This window comes from Rhodnius prolixus, unplaced genomic scaffold (genome assembly GCF_049639745.1).
Source record: "Rhodnius prolixus isolate KJV_2025 unplaced genomic scaffold, Rpr scaffold_6, whole genome shotgun sequence".
Classification (NCBI taxonomy): Eukaryota; Metazoa; Arthropoda; class Insecta; order Hemiptera; family Reduviidae; genus Rhodnius; species Rhodnius prolixus.
In genome coordinates, this window is record NW_027411634.1 from 4098257 (window position 1) to 4118566 (window position 20310).

General features: G+C 32.0%; 1 protein-coding gene across 3 annotated transcripts in view; it reads right to left on the reverse strand.

Annotated features, from left to right (window-relative positions):
* LOC141461347 (uncharacterized) overlaps positions 1-20310 on the reverse strand; it is a 78205-nt gene that overhangs the window by 39565 nt on the left and 18330 nt on the right. The window contains exon 1 of one of the 3 annotated variants that reach the window (XM_074142316.1): positions 5564-5720. The exons of the other annotated variants lie outside the window; for them this stretch is intronic. Within the exon in view, the coding sequence (XP_073998417.1) occupies positions 5564-5581 (18 nt within the window). The 5' untranslated portion in view covers positions 5582-5720. Of the gene's footprint in view, positions 1-5563; positions 5721-20310 lie in introns of those variants that run through there. 3 annotated transcript variants of the gene reach the window in all.

Genomic DNA, 20310 nt, shown 5'->3' on the forward strand with positions numbered 1-20310 from the left:
GTACCCATCATTTCATTAATACTTCATTGATATTAATTAAGTCATTTTACTGCATTAATTTTCATTAATATTTTTTAGAATTTATTAGATGTCACAGACAACCTTATGCTGGCGATTATATTCATAATAACTTTTTTGTTATAATAATGATAAAATGTACATTACATCTTCGTAAATAAATAGGCACTATATTTTAACTCTATTTCAAATTATTCTTCTGAATTTATCTCTATTATGCCCTTTATTCTGTGTATTCACATACACATGCACATTAAAATAGAAAAAAAAGACAAAGTTTAGAGTTGATGACTGTTTAAATATGAATCACGGATTTAAAACAAAATTTTAAATCTTCAATTCGTCTAACAGAAGTATTTGAGAGCACAAATAACTCAACAGTTAATAACAAGTAAATTATTCAACAATAATTATTGATTTCTTTATTGTAATTTAATTTAATGTAGTCCCTTTAATTGAGTACACTTGCAATAAAATACTTTTAATAACTTGCTGTTCTAAAGATTTGCATATCTTATCTATTTTATGGTCCATATAAACACTGTGGGAAGAACACAGATTAAGAATGTGATTGAAGAAAACTATATTATTTAATATTAACCCAGATTAATTATTGACTATTATTAAAACAAAAAAAAAAGTAAAGTAATCGCCTATTTTTCCAGGCGGGGCTTAACGTCCAACTACCAATTAGGTGTCGGTGGACGGAGGCGACTAGCAAACATACGATACTTTACTGTAAACTTTTTCTTAACCATTAAATAACATCCAAGGCCTAAGACCAGGGGATTCGAATCCACTATCCAACAATACATCTTAGCTTTGCGGGTCTAGCCTATAGCCGCCTAACATACTTTACCATAAATTTCTCATATTAAACATGAAATAAAATCGAAGACCAGGGGAATCGAATCCACTATCCTACAACATCTTAGCTTTGCGGGTCTAGCCTATAGCCGCCTAACAGACTTTACTATAAATTTCTCATATTAAACATGAAATAAAATCGAAGACCAGGGGAATCGAATCCACTATCCAACAATACATCTTAGCTTTGCGGGTCTAGCCTATAGCCGCCTAACAGACTTTACTATAAATTTCTCATATTAAACATGAAATAAAATCGAAGACCAGGTGAATCGAATCCACTATCCAACAATACATCTTAGCTTTGCGGGTCTAGCCTATAGCCGCCTAACAGACTTTACTATAAATTTCTCATATTAAACATGAAATAAAATCGAAGACCAGGTGAATCGAATCCACTATCCAACAATACATCTTAGCTTTGCGGGTCTAGCCTATAACCGCCTAACATACTTTACTATAAATTTCTCATATTAAAACCATTAAATAAAATACAAGACCTAGACCGGGAATCGAACCCAATACCACAATGCATATTAGCTTTGCAGGTCTCGACTCTAACCGCTCGGCTGCCGTGGCGCCTATTGACTATTATTATTAACGCTTAACTACTACATCAACAGTAACAATCACTTTAATCGAAGAATGAACTTAAACCGACGATTTTTATTTTAAAAAAATTAACAAAATCATTGAAGTATATTGGTGTAAGCATTTTTTTGAAAAAAGTTTTTGAAATTTTTAGCCTCATAATTACTTGTACATTTTATAACGTTTTTCCTTTTAACCTGTGATTAATAGTTTGATTATTATAGATTAATAGAAATTACAGTCAATTTAAGTTAAATGGTGTGCTACTTGAACAAATATTTTGTATATATGAAAATGGCCAGCATTAGGGTCTGTGACATCTAATAAATTCTAACATATAAAATATTACTGAGAAGTTAATACAGTAAAATTACTCAAATGATATCAAATGAAGTATTAATGAAATGTTGGGTACGAGCTCGTACTTGTTGATTTGTGTACTTTTTAAAAACTGTAAGTTTTTGTTAAGGAGTAACTAAAAAGGGACTAGACATTATAAGTGGATGAGCAATCATAACTAGCGGGACAAAATCCGATGTCTCCCTTCTTGAGGAGAACCTCCTGGGATACAGCTTGTTTCAAAGATGGTGTCGAGGACTTCCCACTGTGAGGAATTGAGATAACAATAAAAATCTTCTTCATCTTTTGGACGTGGACGTTGAAGCGGAAGTACTCGTATATACATTGAAAAATTTTCTCTAATCAATAAAAGAAACACCTATTCACGGGAGTCGAACTGAAGATCTGCCACTTGCTAAGCCACGCTCATAACCCCTTAATTAGATACTAAAAAAAAGAGCGGGATTCAGACAGCCCCTCCGGGGAAAAATTCATTTAAAACTTATTTCCAGTTCATGGAAATTAACAGAGGTGACTCAAATTGTAATTAATGACTAATTGAGTGAATGAGTTTACTTTTAATTAATTTTTTTTTTAATTAAATTTTTTTTTTAATTTATCTAATGAGGAAAATGTTTTGTTGCTTAAAAAAAAACTTTTAACAATTTGAGGAAAAGTACGTATTTAGTGAAAATTCATGAATTAAAAACTTGAGAAAGGTTTTTTTTATTCTACTTAGAATATCGATTTTAATATTCGATTTTAATATAACTTATACGTAAATTAATAGTGGAAATTATAGTTAATAAAATTTTGATGTGATCAATTCGATATTTATTCAGCAAAGGTTAAATTTATCAAAGGACTTTTCCTTATGCTGTTTTCTGTTTGCAACCATGACAACTACATTCTACAGGTAGAATATTTATTATATTTCTCACCTGGTTTAGTTATGTATTATGTCTAAGATATAATGTATGCAAAATTAATTTAGTATTTTATTTTATTTGTTTATGTATAATATATTACACACCTTTATTTGTGGACACATGAGCATAATTTAAGGAGTTCCCTGCTCATAAACATATCCTCTAGGATCTGACCAGAGACAGTTATTGGATTGTTATTCCTCTCTTAATATTTTTGCTAGTAATTTTTCCGCTTTTCCCTTTTTGGCTTTTCTCAAAATTTTCTCAACCATTTTGAGCTGCCCACGGAAGGGAACTAACTTCCACTGTTCCAAGTAAAGCTGATCTCCTGAAGGAGGTCCACTTTGATAGGGAAAATTCGGTATTGAATATATTATAGTATCGTATTTTGATAGAGGAATTATTTTGTTTTGTCGTACAGGAATATCTTGTTCAATCTAAAATAGAATACACAGGCTCTTTAGCAAACCAAAGATATCAAAAAAAATCTTTAATAATCTCGTGAGTATCAAAGGAATTGCAGTGGGTAGGATGTTTTCTGATGGTACCATTTTGTAGACAGAAGAATTCTTCTACTCCCCTCCCCGCAAGAATGGTCACCAAGTTTGGTAACTGGGGGGGCAATTCCCATTATTCTTGTTAAAAGGACAACCTAGTACAATGACCTAATATGTGTGGCACCACCATCTTAGGGTACGTTTACAACGGAGCTGTGAGTATAGATGATAGCAGAGATGATAACTGATAGAGTAAAATATAATCGCTGATTAGTGTGCATAACGGAGCTGTGATACATGCAACATGCCCGAGTAGTGAAGAAGAGTTTTTATGTTCAGCAGTAACGAAATGGTATATTTTAAAGAAAAAACGCTTTAGAAAATATCATGTACATCCCATAAATAAAAAACGAAGTACTTTGGGTGAATTTCACCATTTATATAAGGAACTTAGAAATTATCCGGATCGTTTTTTTGAATATGTGAGGATGGGTCCACCCACATTCGACTATATTTTAGAAAAAATAAGGTCAAAATTAAGAAAACTTTGGAAAAATTGTCATGGAAATCCTATAACCATAGAAGAAAAACTAGTGATAACTCTTAGGTAAGTAATGATTTTATTGAAAAAAAACAAATAAATACACATGAAAATAAATGTAAGCACGATTTAAAAAACAAAATATTGTTTAAAAGTAAATAATAAAAAATAATGAGTTGAAGCTCCGATACTGGAGTTCAGCTAGCAGAAAAATGAAAAATTCAATTCTATCATCTATGCTCGTTTATAGCAGCGCGTATGAGTCACTGGTCGAAGCTTCGTTGTGCACGCTCACATAAGAATGTACTAGGTTATTCTATAAGCGCTGATGCATCACTGCTATCATCTCCGCTATCATCTATGCTCACAGCTACGTTGTGAACGTACCCTTAGGCATCCAGTAAGATGTAAATTTCAGGATGTATCAATCTTATTATTGATTAGGATTTATTATTTGAAGTGATAAATCCCCCAGAACTGTGTGCAGGAAGATGCAAGGACGTACCAAACCATGCATTTCCGGTTTAAAGAGGTTTTCTTTTTCCTACCCCCAGGGGTGTCCCTTTAAAGGGAATTTCTCATCTTCGCCAAACTACCTGTTAAGAAGGGTAAAAGATAGAAAAAACAAAAATCTGTTTGTGTAGGCATCATCAGAATGCAATTATTTTTTAAACTAATTGAGGAAGTTGTGACATTTATACCCGCATCTTTGAGTTTGCTGGGTCGTTCAACTTTCTTTTTTTTTTTGTAGCTATTTCCGTCCTATTCATCGAATATTATTTAATGGTAAATATTATTCCATTTCCTTTCCGAGAAAATTACAGAATAATTTTCCTGAAGATATGGAAAAAATTATTTAATTAAAATGATTATAGTCGTAACATTTGGATAGAAATTTTTCAAGAACATCTTTTGGATTAATTTTCATTAAAAATCTTAAAATAGTGAAGAATCTATTCAGTAAATTGATACTCGCAGTTGAAGAATTCGGATCACTAGGTTCCGGTTGGGTCTCCAGATACAATCGAATCGAAATATATGATTTCTACTTCCTGCGATTTCTTGATTTCTAGTAATCTTATTACGTCTTTTTTTTTTTAGTAAAATTCACGAGCGACATGTCAGCATCCCATCCGAATGCGAAGGATTCCGGACCTAGGGATCTCGGCGTGGGAATCCCCGAAGAATACGCGCTAACCACTGGTAATCATCTCGCTTATATTATTTGTTATATTAAACTAATACGCCACACCTAATTTATTTATATTATTAATTAATCATAATTATATCCTGTTACAATATGGAAATGGTTCTAGCATATTTTCCAAACTAGAATACAGAAAAATCCCTTACTTCAAATTTCCAGTTACAATATGAAAACTGGTTTTTGTGAGGCAAAATTTAATTAGATAAGTAATTATTTAATATTAAGGGAAAATTTAAATAAATGCATCCAGTTATACGAATGTTTTATTTACTATTCTTACTCTGCCATAAGAGGAAGTATTCGATCGTGTCTAATTATTGAAATTTATTGTTACCGAATGTAAATCATTTTGAGGACAGCTGGGGGATGTGAAAAAATCTAATATGGACGCTTTTACAACAATTCTAGACCTTTATTTTTCTAAAACTCTCTTAAAAAGGATCCTAAAAAATAAAAAATTTCTGAAATAAACGAAATTATTAACCTAGAATATGTATGTTCTAAAGACAATATATTGGTGAAAAAGTAGAGATATACAAAAAAAAAAAAAAAAAATTGGGTTTATCTTGGTTACCTTAAAGGATCTGTACATTCTTCTTAATGTTATCCGCCCAAAGAAAAGTTCAGCGTTAATTGGTGTTCTTCACCTTATTTCCCTATTCGTGGCAATAAGATTTATTATTATAAATACAGTTATGGAGGATAGAAAAAACTTAAATTCAGTGTTAACAACTGGACTGATCTGTCCGTGGGACTTCACATTAACGCGGATAGAAATACGGGGGAGTTACCAGTACTGGGTTTCACAGTATTGTCTATTCATACACTCAGCAAACGATAGAATCCTATGGCAGTGACTCTTGTCCAATCAGCTGTCCCTATCTCTCTAATGTTCCATTTTTGTTCAGTCACCATATCAATAAGATTAAAAATTAAATTTTTAAATAAATTTCTTTCCTTCTAACTATCCCATTATCATATCAGTTTGTAAAAGAGAACTTTTATTATAATTATTATTAAATTATTGGTATACTAGTTTCACAATATTACACAATTAAGGAGCGGATTAGCGAACCCTGGATTTCAATATAAGTTTCAATTTTTAATTTTCTTTGTATGAAAAGAAAAGCTGGAAACCTTTTTATTCCAATTTAACTCCAAGTTGGATTTTCCATATTTTCCTTGGTGTTATTATTAGTAAGAATTTCCTTTTTCCTTTTTCTTTTCTTTTTTCCTCGTACTACAATGATTGTAATAACATTCATCATTATCTTCTAAACTAGACAATTATTAACACGAGGCATTTTTATGAAATCCAAGGTCATCAAATAACATATGTTCCTATATTGGGTATACATAATATTTAAAGCAGTTTTTGTATATAATGGAAAAATACAAGTTTGGGTGAATGTTAATATCGCTCAAAGGAATGGCAGTTTCTCTCACGGGATGTTTCTGCAGGTTTAGAATATTTGATTTGGATCTTTTCTATCTATTTATTTGTTGGAGGGGCTGAATCCGAACTGTTCTTTGGTGACTCTTTACTAGTTAGGCCAACTGAAAAGGTTATGAAGAGTTGACTCATTCAGGTCTTTCGCTGAGAAATGGGCAAAGGGTGTCATGCTCAGAATATTGGGAGAACATGTTTTTGGAAGAAGTAAGGGACTGGTGCTTCCTTTTCTTTCTTTTTGTTTTAGCCAATTCTAGCGGGACGGTTGCGGGACGATCAGACTAAGCAGGAGGTTCTCCTTAGTTACTACGGGCTTGAGAGGGCATTTGACTTCCTCAGAAAGAAAGCCTTGGTTAATGTCGGATGGTTGAGGTGGGCAACAGTCATCTTGGGCTCTCTGCCAGAGTGAACCTTAAGTGTTTACCAGTATATTGGAAGGATATAAACTTCCCTTAGAAAAATGCTGACTCACCTTATCTGTTTGATTACGATAGCGAGTTGAGATAGTTAGATCTCTAGCAGTTAAAGAATTAATAAGCAAAAACATTCTTTTAAGAAAACTGAAACTTGTAGAAAAGAGAGTTTTCTGACACTAGAATTTAATTAGAGCAAGGAAATGCAATGTAATTAAGGAATGATGCAATGATTTGCGTAGGGAGGAAAGAATTGGAAAAAGAAGACCAGAGTTTGTAAAGGGCTGTGGTTTGAGGGATCAACTATCAGATCAGGAAACAGGAAAAAAAAATAGAGATTAGAAAAAGGATAGAATTTCCAGGAGTTACCAGATAAACACTAGTGTAAAGATCAAGTTGAGGAGACAATTGTAGGAGAAGAGCTAACGGGAGAGTAACCTGCAACTTTGGTGGGAAATACTGTTATTTAAAGACACTGTGCGGAAACCACCGAACAGGAAATAAGTTACAAGTTCCATTTTTAGGAGGGCGAGATGGTATAATGGATAATACGGCTGGTGGCAATTCCGAGAATGCTTAGAATTAGGGCAGAAACTTTGGTACAAGTTCTACAATCATTCTCCCAAAGAAATTATCCAAAGTTATATTTCAGCGTATAAGTGGAAAACTTGAAGGTCTTCGAAGACTTCGAACTTAAAGGAAATGTAAGAGGTTTTCCCAGCGAGAACTTAGTGTGAATGCCCACTCTAGACTTGTATAAGTCCCATAGGAAGGTTTTATATTGAAAATGTATTTATCTAAGTGAAATGTAGCGTCAACTTCCAGGAATAGCGGATATTGATCCAGAATGAATACATGCTAGAATACAGTATGTATTCTGGGTAAATCTCCATCTTCCTTTCCGTTAGCCCTCGTATAGGTCAACAATTTCCTTGACTTATTAATATTATCAAAAATTTGTATCTCTGCTATTCAAATTTATTATTTATGTATAGCAAGAAATATTAAAAATTGTACGACATTTTGTGCTTTGAAATAAATTAATAATGAACAGTATTTTCTGGAATAAAGACATTACTAGCAATACGAGAGCTGCAACGGTTGCCAGAAAAGTTTTACCGGTTATTATGAAAGTTAACATTAAAATTTTATGACTTCCGGTTCTCGAAATAAGTACTATTATAATCAGCATAGTTCTGCCCACAAATCGTTTTATCTCATCACTAAAAAAACTTGGATCCTAATATTTCAAAATTTGGGCTGGTTCTCATTAGGGAAAATAAGGAACTTAGCAAGAAGGTTCTTCAGATGCTCGTAAAAGGGTGATTAAACTGTTGGCGAAAGACCTGGATTGGTGAAAGAACTTATAAGTTCGAAACAATGCAGGCTACTTTCAGCTTAATTTACGATACAGTTTCATTGATGGTTTCATTTGTCTTTAAAAATTTTTTAATACTTGAAACCAGCTATCAACAAATAGCTGCAAGAATGTCTGTTTTTGTGGTTAGAATGGTTTGGGGAATTCACTTCTCCTAAGATATGGAAATGATCCAGAACAAATCCTTTTTTACTGTACAGAATCCGTTCTTTTTTCCATCACAAGTCACGATTTGATTATTTGAGTTATTTTTTTCGTTGTTTTGCTGTCCAAATTGAGTGTGGAAACGAACCTTCAAAAGTAATTTTATGCCATTGATCGTTGAAATCATGAGGTCCCCAGTTTTTTCAGAGTTTTGTACATCTAGAGCTAAGTAATTTAGGGAAACGTCGGGGGGGGGGGAAGGTTTCGAATGTAAGTTTTAAAACTATTTAAGGGTAACAAATTCACCAAGTTTGATGGAAATCGTTGCAGTAGTTTTACAGGAAATTGCAAAACAACGGACACATACGTAGATTTATTAAAAGGGAAACTTCCGTTTTACTGTTTTTAAAGTGCTTTTTGTCAGAGCAAAGATGGTGGCCTTTTAAAACAGATTTAATTTTTAATTTACTAAAATTTTTTTGGTTTTTAATTTATGCTGACACACCCAAACAACAGGCCAAGACCAAACTGTTAAAAATGTAATTCCGTGGACCCAGAGGACTTTAAAAAACGGATATTTCTGGTAAAGATTGCTTACTTCTCATCCGAAATAGAAAGAAAGACGGAAAAAAACTGTTAGGGCAACTTGTGTTTGAAGGTCTGCTAACCACATGGGTTTTTTTTAAATTAAATCTTTCAATCAGAATTACGTGTTGAACTCGTTTTAAAATTGAACATACTTTAATTCCAATCTATTTGAATCTGTTTGCAAAAACCATGTCATAAAGGATGCAGATATTTGGCAAAATAAAAAAGAATAGAATAAATAAATGAAAAAAAAAAAAATAAATAAATATTTGGAACACCGGAAAATGTTATAGACATGTAAAACCGGAAAAACATTACTATCTGATAAGGCGAATTCATGTTCGGATATCCTGTAATTAAACAATAAATAAAACAACCATTTTTCTTATTTAATAAAACTCCAAAATTGTTCTGTTTTATGCGTACAATATTTCTGCCAACTTACAATTATAGAACTTAATGCAAAAAACTAAATAATTGATTATATTTTCCTTATTGTCATACCAACGCCATTACATGTATATGCAATAAACATTACAAAAGTACAAACTGCAGTAATCACTATTTTTTTTAAAAAAATTACGCCGTAAAGATTTTTATTACAAAAAAAAAAATGGAGGACGTTTGCAAGATTATAATGCATAATAAAGTACCTTAATCATCATTTTTCAATGACAGAAACTATAAGGAAATTGAAGTGGCGCATTTCCTTATTAATCTAGTAACCCATTTTGGTAACTGACTTTAAAAAACACAAATAAAAATTATATTGGACATCGTTTTAAGTCACTTGGGTCAAAACAGTTTCGTCTACAAAAAATTTGGTGCGAAAATATAATGATTTTTGGTGCAGTTTGTCAGTATTTTAGAATAAATTTTTCTGATAGGATATATTATCTAGATGCCCTTTCAGGAAATTCAATAAAAGCTTTTGATTGCTTACAATAAATCGTTAATAAATCCTTATAATACCTATTTCCGGTGTAATCTTAGTTTACGGAAATAGAACATAATGGTAATACTTCCTCTTTAAGTGTGCTAAAAGTGTGAAAGTAGAAACAAACAAAAAAATTGCTACTACGATTTCCTGGGAGCCTCCCAAATTTATCGTGGGAACTAAAATAAAATGGAGGGATAGATAGAAATGAGGAAAAGATACCAACCACATTTTAGCCGTCGCAATGCATACTACTCTTTGTATGGAAATTAATAAGCGCTTCATAATTACAATGTAAATAGAAATATAATTCATCAATGTCATGTCGGTTTTTTTTTCTATTTACTATGTAAATAGTTTACCTATTTAGATTTCATGGCAGTTGATTACCATTTCCTTGTTCCGCAACATTATTATCATCAAAATTATATTTTTACTCTGTGATAAAATTTTCCACCCAGCTACAATCCAAGCAAATATTTTCCTTATTTACCAAATATTACGCTGCCCCCCCGTAGAAATAAATTGCAATTTCAACTTCTCATTCAATTCTATTTAATATCTATGAGATTTATATTTTTACAGTAACAGAACTTTAGAGCAAAGACTAAGAAAGCTGGAATGAGAGAAAGTAACGGAAGTTGGTTGTATTTGTTTTTTCTATGTCTATTGTTACGGTCATTTTTTGTTCTTATAATTTTAATTTATTCATCTTATTTTCTTTAATTAAGTATTCGATCAAGTTGGTTGGGAACATGAAATGAACTCCACTTTCCAAGTATGAACTTCACAAATTAAATGAAACATTTTCCTTATTGGCCTACTTTCAATTACACCTAGATTATCTCATTAATATTATTCTAACGGGAGTATGGACACGTTCTCACGATAAGCAATACACGTACGTGACTTTACTTTTTCCTTATTGTTACTATTTTAAGCCCTTATATTATTTATTAATTTTTATAACTTTGATTCGTGGTTATGATGCTGATGGTTAGCACGGGTTAACTTGTAAAGCTGTCAATATACTCATTTTATTACTGCTTTTTATCATAACTACATGAAATCAAGAATTTTTTTGTTATACAAAAAAAATTATAACTTTATTTATAAAACAATGGGGTTTTTCTCCAGCAACAAAAATAAGAAGACTGATATGCACAGAGAATTTTAAGTTTTTGTTTTTGTAAAATGAAACCTGTTCATTAGTAACCTCCACTGCCGAATTAATAGAATAACCTAACCAATCCAATAAAACCTATTCATTAGTAACCTAACCTCCATCGCCGAGTGGAGCATGAGGCCATTGCCGCTTACGTCTGGGATTAACAGGTAGAATTGAAGATGTAAGCAGTTCAACGAGAGTGTCATGAGCGGAGAGCGATAAAAGTTAAATTTCATGTATCGGATCAGAATTAAGTGAACTTAATTAGAAGTGTACTTAAATTGTACTTTGTTAGAGTGAATGGTTCTAATGAAGAAATAATATCGAGCATTCGTTATGCTTTTAGAAATTTTAACTTGTATTGTATGAAGACGTTAGATCTTCGGATGCTTGGCAGAGCTCCACAGTTCAAATCGATGTTAGTAAAGCATTATTATATCAGTACTTTGTTGTTCAATGTCCAATGTCAGTTAGAAAATAAAAGTTGTTGATCTACAAGTACGTGATGTAGTAGGAAGATTAAAGATACTCCTGAGAGGCAATAACAAAATTTTAAAAAGAATAAGAGAAATGTGAAAAGTCCATTCAGTAATGCCAGTTCTGTTGTTTATGAAATTTTCTTTAAATACCCAACTTCAGCAACACTTTTACCTCTCATTAAAATATCTAAGTTACAGGACCATACATTTAATCGAAATGCTTCTTTAAAAGCGAATCTACCAAACACACGGTTCAAGAAGTGCTCTTAATCGAATTTCTGTGAAATATATTTGGCTATATCACTTAAATACTCGTACTGTTAAGGAGGATTAAATGTGTTGTTTAAATTGCAAGGAAAAGAAATAAGCACCATCGGAAATACCTCTTTTCATAATGTGGTTTTCATTCTGAAATGTTCTCGAATGTGAAACGGCTCCAAGGTGAAACTCAATTCCAAAATTTTTTCATGATCGCTTCCTTTTACTAGCAGTAAGCGAAAGAAAAAAGATGTATTCGGGACAAAAAATGAAAAACAATCTATTTTTTTCCCCTCTATAAAATAAAACGAAAAAGTTCTACTAGTAATTTCACGTAAACAGCTACAATGTTTTGCATTTAACTGGGCATACTCTCTGCAATGTTTAATTAAAACGTTTTCCAGGATAATTTGATGAAGGCATATCTGAAAAAGAGATGTATGTAGACTTCTTATAAATGCTATTACATTGTAATAGGTAGTCAGACTTGTGCAATGTTAATACTTACGTGTATCAAAAATTCCGAGTTCAAAGAAAATAACATTCGAAAAGGCCGCTTTCAAGAATGTATCTTAAGTTCTTGTATTTTTATTTGTCCTCGAGCATTTTTCAAAGTAAAATTTAGTTCAGTCAAGCAGAACATAGATGGTGCATAAAATATGTAAAAAACTGTGTGAATTAAATCGATTTATCGAAGCTCTTAGTGATACTGGAGGGAACAACAATGTTACTAAACACTATCTCGTTGAATGAAAGTTAACCGTCGGTATTTTTTAGTCACTTAATTTGAGCTTTAAAGGCAAAAAAATTCGCTATCAAGGTTATTAGCAAAAATAAAAAGTGGTTATATAAACTACAGATCAGTTGAGTTAAATATCAATCAGTCATTGTCAATAACAATTTACAAAAAGCAACATTTAGTAAGTGCTTCATTTTATTCATTGTTTAAAGATAGCATTTCATACTTAATTGTACGGTATTTTCCTGTTGGGAAAATAACCAATAGTATTGTTAAACTTATTTTAAACTTAATACATCAATTTCAAAAATAATTTTCTTTTTTTTTTTACGTGTAATACGTTAGAAAGAAAACTCACCACCAAAGCTTGGAGAGGTCTAGCTTATTCCTTGCTTAAACTTCCTTTTTTCATGGGTCCCCCCCATTGTCATTTCATTTGGGACAAATTAAAAATTTGTCAGTCATACTGAGGAAAAGTAGTGAAAAATGTTGATCTCTAAAATTCTTTAATAATTTTTATTTAAAAATTATAAATAATACTAAGATGCATTGTATTGAATTTGATTTCAGATTGATGGCGCTAAAGACTTCTTGGAATGTGTCCTTTTTTTTCTACTTGTAAGGAACACAATAAACGCTTGAAAGCAATCATAAAAAAGATATAAAAGAAAATTATTATAATAAAAATGAATTCTGAATATATTTTAAAAAAAGACTGTGCCAAAACTTCTCTGGGAGGAAAAAAGTTACCACAAAGATGGAATAACACTTTAATAGCGATTTTATCTTGTCGAGGCAAAACCTTTTTTATCTTCAGGTAAAACAATTTTAATTAACAGTGTCCTTTTTTTATCTAATTACCCATTTTCCTTATGGAAATTATAAAAGAAATTAAAGAAAAAAGTAAATTGAATAAATATGTATTTAAAATTGATATGTAGGTAATTGCGCTATAATTTTTTTAAAGTAACATCTGTTCGTCCATCTTGGTTTTAAATTTCTCTATGATTTTATTGTTATTATTTGTTAATCATTCGGTGTTAATTTATTGTGAATAATTCAACGGCATTTCTTTATTCTTTATGTAGTATTGAAGTTCTATTGTAGGATCTTGAATCATTTAGGTTAGAGTTCCTTTCTTCCATATTTTCTGCTTTTTGGCAATGTCTTTTGACTCCTACCTTCCTCAGATCGCTTTCTGTATCGTCAAAACAACTGAATCGACTTCTAGATCAAGATTAGAATCCAGCGCTAGCCCCGGCGGTGCCCATACAAAGTATTTGTTGTTAAGTAAAGCTAGATGGTTAATAAAACTTGTGAAAACAGTACACTGTAATCGTAAAAGCATAAAATTTTTTTATTGTTACCTTAAATACTTTATATTATTTTTTGAGTTAAAAGTAAATGGACTATCGTGTACCACCAGTAGTTCAGCTCAGCTAAGTAGCAACTATTTTATTTAAAACACTATTTTGCCATGTTTAGCACTTTCTTTCTTGTCAGTGCCGCTCATTCTTGTTGATCTCTTTCATCCTGTCTCATTTACTTGACACTCGATGACAAGCACTCCTCACACTTCCAACTCTATTTCTCTATTTGGCAGATCTTCCTCCTAATACTTGGTCTGAATGATAACAATTATAGAAGAAATTTAATATTGCGTTACATCAGCATCATTTGTTTTATGATAACCAACATGACATGACGTGTTTTAATTAAGAGTTCTCATCTCTTGACTGCTGGAACTTCAGCGCAGAACCGTTTAGTTGTTTGTTGATTGAGAGAAACTTCTTAATCGCCGATCCATTAGAAGCGGTAGGTCTGCCATGATCGTCTGCTCTTTTTTTCAAAGTTAATGTTTAATGTTTCAAAGTCACTGTTCAAAGTTAGAAGAAAATTTTGAGTAGCGTAGTAAGAGAGTGTTCAAAAAAGTTATTTTTTTTTTATACTGAAATTGTTTCATTGTAATTTAAAGGAATAATTCGCATGTAATTGTTATTTCTTTATAGTGAATAGCCTGATGTTATTATGTTGGTATCAATTAATTCGAGGTTGTAGTTGACAATGTTAAATAATTACAAAGATGGATACTACATTACCACCTACCAGACTTGTATCATTATTACAAATCAACTGTCAACAATGTGCAAAGCAGGTAATTTAAAATTTTAAACACTCCTTTAATTATGGTTTTGTGTTTGGTTTTCTTTATTTAAGAGGCCATTAATCAATTTTGTTGAGCATGAAAACAAACTATAAGTTCATATTTCATTGTAAAGTAATTTTAACTAACTATTTGAGGCAATGTAAAACCTTATGCGTATAACTGGACATAAACCACAAACTGGTTCAAGGTGCTCTGATTGAAATTCCGATACACTACTTTTAATCGAATTGTCACCGTGGTCTATTGAAGTAATTTTGGTTTTGTAATTCAATATAATTTCACCTGATACTTTTCCTGGTAGAGGATGTTAAAGATCCATGGTGTAGTTATCCCTACCATCTTATCTATTGTTGGGATTTACACGGAGGACCTAGTTGGTTACCTTGCCTAGTCGAATGCCTTGCTAAGCCCGTGTTAATTAGGAATTAACTGCTTATTTCGCAGGGCGGGGACCTTGTAAGTCCCTTTATTCGAACCAGTTCCTTAAAGATCGACGACCAATCCTTGAAAAGTCACAGATGCATGACCTATTGAGCCTTTGGGTTCGCTAAGTTCTCAGAACTTACCCAGTAGATTTTTTTTTTCTGTTGAATATATCGTTGATTTTCTCCGTCTCAGCATGCATATTTATTGTATCCCTTATCGGCTTCAGACTCTAACCCATCATCGGAGATAGATTATCAGTTTAGTGTAGGGATTTTGACTTCACTTATGTTTTTGTCTCACACTACACTTGGTGACTTTTGTTTCCATCTCTGTCGCATTAATTCTTCGTATTTTATTAGAAACGATAATTTTCAGTTACACTTAAAGTGACCACATAAAAAAATAGTTTTGATTGGGTAATAAACTTCCATTATTCGTTTGATTATTTTCTTGTTTATTAAAACAATTACGATTAAGGAAACAAGTCGATTTACAGTGTAATTCCCTAAATACCCTTAATGCAGTTCCGAGAAGCATTAAAGGAAAATGCAGAGTTTGAAAACAAATACCTACAGTAGTCACTTTAATAAATCAGAGAAGTTTTACTAATTTCCTGTTCGAGTCTCATTATGGTGCTCGATACTTTGTTCTTTGATTTTTTTTTTTTAACTTGCTGTAGCCACAGAAAAAGAAAAATATTAAGATTATGTTTCATTTTTTATTGTTGAGCTTTCATTGCTCATAGTTGATTATAAATGTAACCATCATTGTTTACATCCATCTCAGGATATTTGGAATACAGCCCTTAAGATTTACCCCCTATATTTCTGTCCACCTTCATGAGAGCACGAATGGCTTTACTAACAGTTACTTCAAAGTACCATTTCAAAGAGCTTATGGTCAAAAGTATGTTCTAAGTATTTATCCTTCTCCGTCCGTTCTAATTCTTCGGCGGCTAAGTCAACGCTCTGCAGATGAACTGAAATATGTTCTAAAAGGATGGTTTTAGTTTTGGAAAAGGTTTTTAACGAAGTTATACATTAAATGTAGTGAGTGAATGTTGGTAGATTAAAGACAATTGTTAGAGCAAGTTTTTTCTGTTCGTGAATCTTGGTACAGTATCCACTTGGGGCCATACAGGCCAACCTGATGCGAGACCAACTCCCCAAGTTAAAGGCCTAAGATGATCGTAAGCCCAAACTGATCCTCTTGATGTTTGCACATCACCAAAGTTGAAAATGGTATTCCGTACAATCTTTCCTTCTCACTGAGAAACGAAGAGGAAAGATCTTTATCATAAAAACGGTTTCCTCCTTTACAGATTCCATAGCAGTTAACATTGCTACCCGGATAAACTATCTTAACGAAGAAATTAATTCCCTATGTATTTTTTTTTCTTAGCCAATTAATGCAAACTAACTACGAAATTACTTACATAACATAAGAATTAACCTGAGATCCTTAATTGCAAGTTAAGGATTCATGACATCATCCCATTCTGCTTTGTTTTTTAAACAAAACAATTAGCTACAAATACAAGGACATCTTAATGTGCATGTCCAAGACTAATTACATATTTAATGTGTTCATAGTAAGCTCATTTGTATTTATAATGAGCCTTACTAGGCAGGAAAACTGTTTTGTTAATTTTCACATTCTTTTACCTTGATAAAGGAATTCAAAAACCAAAAATGTGCCGTAAATTTCTTATTTCGCTTAAGTGCTAAGAGAAGATGATGGTGCAAACAATAAGGATTTAGTCAAAATAGTCCACCGAAGGTACCATTTTACAGATCAACTTTTCAGTTTTTTTTTTTTTTACAAGTGTCACGATAACGGCTATTAATGTTTTTCTTTAAATTTGTTTTACTAAGTTGCAGGTGTGTAGAATCTAGAACTTTTATTTGCAACATTTTCCAGTAAAATCTGATCAAGTGCGCTTCCCAGGGGAAGAGAATAGTTAGGCTTCCGTCCTAAAGTGCCTAGGCTGTTTTTGGCACTGGCTCGCCGATTATCTTTATAAGTAAGTTATCAGACCATCTACTGCCGTTTTACTAGTGAGAAGATTCATAAATACTTCGTTAATTCGACCGAACATTTAACAATATTTTAGATTAGTATAAAATTCGGGCAAAGGCAAATATTTATTATTATTTGAATAGACTTGCTGTTTAAATAATAATAATAATAATAATAATAATAATAATAATAATAATAATAATTTACTTTAAAAATATGTTGCTTGTAAGATTACATAGGGTATGAATCACCGGCAGACATATGTGGCTGCAAGTTCATAGCCTTGCCTCCGGAAATAGCTTTCTAAAATCGGACCTAACCATCGCCCCACTCAGTTCGCATTTCAACTTATTCAAAACTTAAAACTAGCACAATGTTTTTACAATAATATCTAATCTACAATATTAACTTGTATAAGTCATACGGCTTCTCTATGTGTGGCACACACGAAAAAGGAAACTTTATTTTTTTAAGTACAGGATAACTCAAACAAAAATCAGAACTTCTCGACTGCTCTAATGAAAATAAAAGAAAGTAAAAACAATTAAATAACAGAGGAAGAAAAAAGAAAGTAAAAATTAAATCTTTTAAGCGAGAAAGAGAGAGTGATATTGTGCAGTGACCTCATTCAAACCTATTGCCCAACTCTTCAAATATGGTAGAATAAGTTTGGCCTTGGAAAAATGAAATCTTTTTACAAATATTCTAAGCATACTCCATTGCGGATATTTGTGGTGAGAACTCAAAATAAAAAAAAATCTTCTAGGTTGCTATATACTTCGTACAAGAAGTTAGGGAAAGTAAATATCTTTGTTGAACATTCAGATTACTTTCTTTTATCATAATTTACATAGTTAAATTTTTATGAGACTTAAAATTTTGTAACAAAAAGATAGTTGACTTCAATAAAATTCATGATTGAAATAAGAAACTGTCATTGAAAGAGTAACATGATAACTTCTTCTAAACTCCATTAAAATTACCTAAACATAAACTTTGTCCAATTGCAGATGAAACCATTTTTGAGGCTGTACAGGAACTTAGAAAAGCTTCAGTTTGTTTTTAATCGAACAATTGGGGCTTGATTATCTTCTGATGCTGTATTTTAGCTTATCTTACTCTTGAGTTTGAATCGTACAGTATATTGAATCGCCATTTTATGAGATGAACTTAACTTCAACCTCCCCTTCCTATGAGTTTTTTATACACAATTATTTGTAAAATATTTTTAAAAACCCTACTATGTTCAGTAAAGTAGCTCTTCCTGTAAAACATAATTTTTGGTAAATATCTAATTCCTGTTATTGTATTACAGGTAATGGGATCGGACAGTAGACTGATCTGTTCTTTAGGTGGAAACTCTAAGCCCACTTCTCCACCAGGACTTGGAACTTTATGCGTTTTTTTCCATTTTCACGCAGACTTATATAGATCAATTTTCTTCATCAGGAGATCCTCAGTGCATGTACTTTCAGTAAGAACTCAACATGGCAAGCATCTCAACGATAGCAATATCAAGTAAGTAAAAAAAAAATCAAACTAGATTGGAGATGATAAGCCATTGCAAATAAAAAACTTTGTAGTACCTTGACTCAGATCAAGAATTAAAATTTTCATTCAGATTGGCTCAACTTTTCGAACACTTCTGGTGTTCTTCAGGAAGGTTATTGTGATGTTATGAACGCTCTTTTAAACCGAATCATTGAACGAATGATCTGTTTTAAGGAAAATTCTGTTTCTGGGTCACAGCTAACTATAGAATCGTATAGTAAAACAAACTACTTTTTGAGTCCACTCAACTAAACTTAAAACCAAAATACAGATCTAAAAAAACCTTGGTTTAGAATCTCTTAAGCCTACTGTTTTGCCATTTACCTTCTCTTATTATTATCATTTTTTATTTTATTTTTTTCTAAGAAAGGGAGAGATCAGAGTGGATTGACTCCATGGTAACCCAGTTGCAAACCAATAAATAACCTTGTAACGTTTCACTATTTTGAAAACATAATTTTGTAGTTGATGTTTTCCTTATGTCACAATCTTTTAAGCAATGTTTCTTTCTTTCAAGTCTCTGCTACAATAAATAATGTTCTGTTGTCCATTTCTGATTTATCTTTTCATGTATTTCCCATTGTGCCGACTATCTAATGGTGCAATCTAACCGTTGTTCTTTCTTCTACAGTTATTCTTTCAAGTAAGTTCATTCTCTTTTTCCGTTCAATTCTGTAGGCAATGAGGAGGCAGAGCGGAGGAGACGGGAGACATTCTAAGAAGTTTTTATCTAGTTCACGGCTATGGTCCTCCTAAGAACAACTGTAAGCTTATGATCCGAGAGCTTAGCCGGAGCTCTGGGGGACCAAGAAATCATTTTCCCTGTAGTCTTGCCAAGGAGTGAGTTTTAATCGAGTCCTCAGAAATGCTGAAAGACACCATGAAGAATTCTAAATGGTTAGCACAAAGAGAAATGGGAGAACAAAAATAAAGCTAGAGTGAAAGTAATTGAAAATCACTTCTAATTGAAAATGGTAGAATCTTCAAGACCTATAATAGTTGATTCAATGTTGTCTTTTACAGAATGTTGACTGGTACTAATTCTTGCAGTAGCATCTATAATGAGTTACGAGTTTCCCGAGCTTCCATTGCTCTGCGTTGTTTGAGATGGCAGAAGCGCATTTTTTCTCTGCTTTTTCCTACCTTATTCACTGGAAGAAGAAAAACGTGAATATTTTAAACTTATAAATTTGTATTGGTTGTCCAAAAGTAAATGGCTGTAAGAATATCCTGAATAGATTGTTAAAAAGAAAGTAGGATTTGCTGCAAACGAACTGAGTAAGTCTAAATTCTTTAGAGAAAACTGTTTAATTAAAAATGAAATCTAGTACGTGGGAATCCGAAAAAATAAAATATATTTATATAAAATATTATAAAATACATAAAAGTAAATTCATTTCTTAAATGAGGTTGGAAAATGGAACAAATATAAAAATCTGTTATTTTCTTTGAACAAAAAAACCGACGTCTAATATCCTCTTAAGGTTTTCATTTTTGTTAATATTTTTGTACTTTCCTTGTTAAAAAAATTGTTTTCCGGGAATGAAACTTCTCTCCGAATCGTTGCACCCGCCTACATTTTATCTTATAAAGTTAATAATTCA